This window comes from Carcharodon carcharias, chromosome 8 (genome assembly GCF_017639515.1).
Source record: "Carcharodon carcharias isolate sCarCar2 chromosome 8, sCarCar2.pri, whole genome shotgun sequence".
Lineage (NCBI taxonomy): Eukaryota > Metazoa > Chordata > Chondrichthyes > Lamniformes > Lamnidae > Carcharodon > Carcharodon carcharias.
The window spans coordinates 151,834,926-151,840,925 of NC_054474.1; the positions used below are offsets into that span (position 1 = coordinate 151,834,926).

The window sequence follows — 6,000 nt, forward strand, 5'->3', positions numbered from 1 at the left end:
AATATACTACTCCAATACCATGGGCTCTTATCTTATTAAGTAGCCTTATGTGCGGTACCTTATCGAATGCCTTCTGAAAATCCAAATATATTACATCTACTGGTCCCCTTTTATCTATCCTGCCTGTAACCTCCTCAAAGAATGCTAATAAATTTGTCAGGCAAGACTTGCCCTTCATGAAGCCATGCTGATTCTGCTTGATTATATTATGCATTTCTACATGTTCTGCTATTACATCCTGTATAATAGGTTCCAACATTTTCCCAATGACAGATGTTGTTAACTGGCCTATTGTGACCTGTTTTTTGTCTCCCTCCCTTTTTGAGTAAGGGTGTTACATTGGCAGTTTTCCAATCCTCTGGGACTTTTCCAGAATCTAAGGATTCTTGGAAGATTACTACCAGTGCATCCATTATCTCTGTAGCTACTTCCTTTAATACCCTAGGAGTAAGGACAGTAAAAGTTTTGATAAGAAAAACGACCTGATCAATTTAGCACTGTTGAGCTACCATCCCACACCACTCCAGAATGGTTTGGCTCCATCAGAACTTCTAATGGAAAGAAACTTAGCATACTCTGGTGTCATGTGACTTTACATCAATGATGATGTAGACTGTCTATTTATATATTTAACATTAATCCTTTATACTACATCTCGCCCCCGCCCCCACCACCCCCTAAGTCTCTACTCCATTAAATACATTCTTTACATTACTCTACATCCCCTATCGAAATCTCTGCCTTCATCCCTGGTTCACAGAGATAAGCGTTGTCATGGTTTCATCAATCTCCTTGATCTTGTTCTCAGCTCTCTCAGAGGTTGTATAAGATTTATGCTCTCCATGCTCTCTCTCAAACTCAGTAGAGTAGTATGTGAATCATCAGAGACAACTGGCTCTCTGTTCAGGTTGTTTTCCTGATTGTCTGGGTAGTTGGTCCATTCCATTGATGGTCATCTTGTACATACAGTGTGCTTCTGTTTCTTCTAACTATTCCATTTTCAGTGTCTACAAGACAAGATCATGAATTCAGTATTTTTTTTTCCCAAAATTTGACCTTTGCAATTCTGGTCACGAATCCAGACTGATTCATCTGCCTAGAGTTCTAGTAAACCATGTGCTCCATGACATTGATTATAGTTTCTGGTTTGATCTGCACAATACTCATCCTCCTTCTCCCTTCCTCTTTCTATATTTGTTGCTTCAAGACATGGCATGCATGTGTGGAAGAACAGGAAGCTGGATACGTAGTGGTCTTTTCATCAGAAGTTCTGACAGAGCCAAACCGTTCTGGAGTGGCGTGGGACAGTAGCCAACAGTGCTAAATTGATTAGGTCATTTTTTAAAAAAATCAAAACCTTCACAGTCCTTAATCCCCTTTCGGCCTCTCCATTAGATTGTGGGTATCTGCCTGAACTAGTCATGTGGACAAATCCATATTCTTCTGTGAACTATTTAAAAAATTTGTTGGTAAACTGCAAACCATTGTCTGAAATGACTAGATCTGGAATGCCAAGTCGGGGAAAAATTTTCTTTTAGTAATTTGATGACTGTTTCCTAGGTGGGACCATGAAGACGTTTGACCTCAATCCATTTGAAGTAATAGTTAACAACTATGAGGGATGCCTTCCCTTTGAGCTTGATAAAGTCCATTCCAAGACATTCCCAGGGTCTGGATGGAAGTAAAGATATCATGAGTTCTTCGCTTTGCTCCTGGCGATGGATTGCACAGGTGACGCAGCTCAAAATCATTTCCCCCTAATGAGTTTAAGATCCTTGTCCACCAAGTGGAATTTTGCGCTCTAGCACAAAGCTTCGTAATGCCTACATGTTCCTGATGCATTCACTGAAGGATCTTGAGTCTGAGGACTCTGAGTGTCTAAACTCTCATCATAAAATCTGCAAGCATCCACAACCCTGAGCTGTCCTTGTTGCTTGAAGTGTTGCTTCATAGTGAGAGTATTTGGAACATATTCTGGCCATCCACTGATGCAGCATTCCCTAATCTTAGCACATTCTTCATCCGCTTTTTGTGCTTTTCAAATTTCATTTAGCCTTTGTGAAGTTGCTGGTAGGAATTTTGTGGTCAATGTGGTACATGACTCTACATCCTCAACAAAATTTATGTCTTCCTGTTCAAGGTTTTCAACAGGAATGCGTGACAATGTGTCTGTTGTTGTTTGTTGTCTCCCTTGTTCCGGTTTGTCCATGTGTTTCTTGCTTGATGCGAGCTGCCCTTTCAGGTACTGAACTGGTGATTCCTTCTCCTGCTGTTCATGGGAAACCTTCTGCCTCATTTTCTCAAGTTTTCACATGATTCTATTAAGTTCTGGTGCTCCTGCTTCAGGGCACTTGTTTCAGCTTTCTCAAGGCCTCTGAATAATAATGGAAATCCTGTCCTGAATTCAGTTGGTCTTCCTGGGCTTCCCAGTTCATCCACTTTATGATGAGTTGTAGATCTGTGCAAGATTTTCAGCTGAACAGTGAACATTCTTCGTTTTGGGTCACATAAAAGTTTCTATGACTTCTCTTCCTTTGTACTGAAGTGTACCAGTTAGCTGTTCATTGACCTTCAGTTGAATGCCTCCTGGACCATGGAGTTGTATGACCAATGGCTGGAGGAAGTCTTGCTTTAGCTGCTGTTCTGCGACTGAAAGAACTGAAACTCATGCTCCAGTTTGTTTTATGTCTGTTGACCACAATGTCTGCGTTATAAAAGTTCCCATTAGATCCTGTAATTTCTCCCAAGAATGGCACTTCATTATCTTTTTCATCTTCAATTTCTTGAATGCTACATGATTTAAGTTGCTTCTGCTTTAATTGTTGTGTTAGGAGCTTTTACAAGAACGGCACTCTGCATTTTTGGCGGGGCATTCTTTGCGCCGATGCAGCCTTTTCCTGCCAGAGAGAGAAAGTTGAGTAATGGCGGCTACCGCATCCTCTTCACTCCTTGTTTTTGCATGGATGTGCTACCCCTTGTGTCCTACAAACCGTGTCAGTCATTTTTCTCCACCTTTTGCTTTCTCACTTCTGCCTGCCTTGTTAATTACATAGCCTTCAATAAGGTTAAATCTTCCTTTGACTGCAAAAAATCTGAGAAAGTCTCCTCCAAGACGCCTGCCACAATGCAATCCCGAATTATTTTGTCTTTCAGGAATCCATATTCATAATTCTCAGCTTTAAGTCATTAATGAAGGAACCTACACGCTTTCTGGCCTTTGGACACATCCATTGAACTTGGGCCTATGATGGTGTTCCTTCTAAGGCTGAAATATGGATCAAAGGCTTTGATACCCACTTCGTATTTCGATGTCTCTTCTTTTTTGTCCTGTCTAACCATTATGCCATCTGCACTGCTGCCTATGGCATAGAGAAGGGTACTGACCTGTTCCTTGCTAGTCTTCTCTGCTAGTTCTGGTAAACATACAACGCCAGTTCTGCCACTTCTCAGCCTGTTCCGGGCTTTCCACGTGATGGAAGCAATCTGGTAAGGATAGGATTTTCTCCATGGCTTTTCTTCAATCTAGCCTTTGAGTTCTGTTGATGTTTTCCTGCGTTGCCCTTGTCCTGCAGTCATTTCTTGTTGCTTTTTCCAGTCATTGGGATCTTTAATTTTGCCATCGTCTTTTCCACCGTCACCATTTGTTATCATTGTTGTGGGTCTTAGATGAGGTTGTCCAAGGTGAGGATTTATAGATACTACTGGAGTAAAGGTTGTTGGTAAACTTTACCTTGTATTGAACATTCTATGTACAGTGCAAAGCTTAATATGAAGCTTCACATTGAACTATCTCTCAGCATACTTTGTTGTCATGTGATCTTGCAACACTGATGATGTAGACTGCCTATTTATATATTTAACATTAACCCTTTAGACTACAAACTCCAAACGGCCCATCCAGTCAAATAGCTCTTTATTCCCAACTCCAATATTTTCATAACTAATAAACCAAAATGATCAAAGAAATGAATCTTAAAAATCCACACACAATGGTTCTTGGAGCCGCTATGACTTTTACGCCCAACTGTAGTTTGCAGCAACATCCTGGAGATGAATCTCTAATTTCTGTAGACTCCAGGGCAATCCTGGAGGGTTGGCAACCCCAAGTAAAACAAGTCAATTTTTCCCAACTTTGCATTCAGTAGTAACTGAACCAGATTCAGCTCTACTCCCATGCAAACACCAAATATTGTCAGGGAAAATACCTAGTCAGTCTAATAGCCTTGGACTTCCTGACTTGAGGGAGTTGGTGCTATGAGTCACATTGGAGGACAGAATATTGTCCGTGACTAAAAACTCAACCTGTTCTAACTCTCTTGTATGGCTCTAAATGGAAATTGGAACCAAACCGGATGTTGCCTGGTTTCCTGACAGTGTTGATCGCAATTAATTGGGAGATCGGATGTAAAACATAGGATCATATAGCACACCAGGTGGCCATTTGGCCCATTGTGTCTGTGAAAGAGCTATCCCATTACTCCCACTTCTCCTGCTCTTTCCTGCGCATTATTTCTTAGTGTTTATCCAATTCCCTTATTGAAAGTAATTGAATCTGCATCTACACCCTTCCAGCCAGTAAATTCTCAATCACCACCGTGAAAAAGAAATCTAGCCTGCTTTCTTGTTCCTTTGCTAATTACCTTAGAATCAGTACTCACTGTTTATTGATCCTTCTGCCAGTGGAAACTGTTCCCTTCTCCTAACGTTATTGCTAAACATTCAAACTGTACCAAATGTTAAACAGGCCTTTCTGAAAGCCTGTTATCCATCCAATCCCAGGCAAAGTTCTATGCTATAAAATGATGATGTAGTTGGCCATGCAAACCTTGCCCATTCCTCATGCCCGTTTCCAGACCGTGATCTGCTAATCTCACTGACAAGAAACCTTGGTTACACACAGGGGAGAGAGCAAAACAGGCTACATGAAGGCAGAATGTTCCTTTTACCTCTCACTTCTGCAGCATCGATCTTCTTTTTGCATAGGGAGCATTAAGACATTCAAAGCCACCTGCATGGAAATCAGAATAAGCAAATGCTCTATGCAGCAACAGTGGATGAAATTCATGGGGTGCTCCTGGTTTAATCAAAGCTGATGTAACCAGTCTAGGTACACGAATCTGCTTGTCAGCAATCTTACTTTAAAAAATGCGCTGTTACAAATGACACATCTTACAATATTGTATAACGTAAGTTGTTATTGGTTAAGCTGATGGTTAATCGAAACTGTGTGGAATCTCGAAGATCAAGAAAGAGGTACTTTTTGAATTGCATTACTCTCCTGGCCAGCCTCCTTTCCTGCACACTTTGCAAACTTCAGCAACACTGCTGCCCATATTCTATCTCTCACCAAGTCCCCCTCATCCATCAATTGCCTGTTCCATGTTAGGTCCCAGTCCCCTCAGTACCCCCAACTTAAAATGATCACTGTCATATTTAAGCCCCTCCATGGGTCTTGTCCCTCTCCACCTCAGTGACCTTCTCGAGCTTTACAGCCACTCCATAACCTTCCATTCCTCCGACTCTGGCCTCTCATGCACCCCCAACTTCCTTTGCCCCACCGTTGACAGCCATGCCTTTAGTGGCCTCTGCCCTAAGCTCTGTAATTCCCTCCCTGAAACTTTCTCCCTCAACCTCTTTCCTTTAAAAACCACCTTGAAACTCACTTCACTGACTAAGCTTTTGGTCACCCCTATTACCTTCTTCTGTGGCTCAGCATCCACTTTTGTCTGATATTTGCACCTTTGTGAAGCTCCTAGCAAGGCTTTTCTACATTAAAGGTGCTATACAAAGTCTAGATGCTGTTGCTATTCTTTGTAACACAGCTTAATAGAAAAGGCATTATTGTCTCCTCTACCACCTTTGGCTCACATCCAGATGGAACACAATTTGGCTTCCTGTAGCTGTACTCCCGGATAGAAATAAAAATATATTTACCAAACACTTTGCAAGACAGAGTTATGCATCCCACACCATTCCTTTGCCTACCTGCCTGTGCTGCGT

General features: G+C 41.6%; 1 protein-coding gene across 1 annotated transcript in view; it reads right to left on the reverse strand.

The window, feature by feature from the left end:
- pip5kl1 (phosphatidylinositol-4-phosphate 5-kinase-like 1) overlaps positions 1-1,751 on the reverse strand; it is a 49,082-nt gene extending 47,331 nt beyond the window's left edge. Inside the window, exon 1 of the mRNA XM_041194468.1 lies at positions 1,584-1,751. Within this exon, the coding sequence (XP_041050402.1) occupies positions 1,584-1,751 (168 nt within the window). The remainder of the gene's footprint in view (positions 1-1,583) is intronic.
- Positions 1,752-6,000: the final 4,249 nt, after the last annotated feature.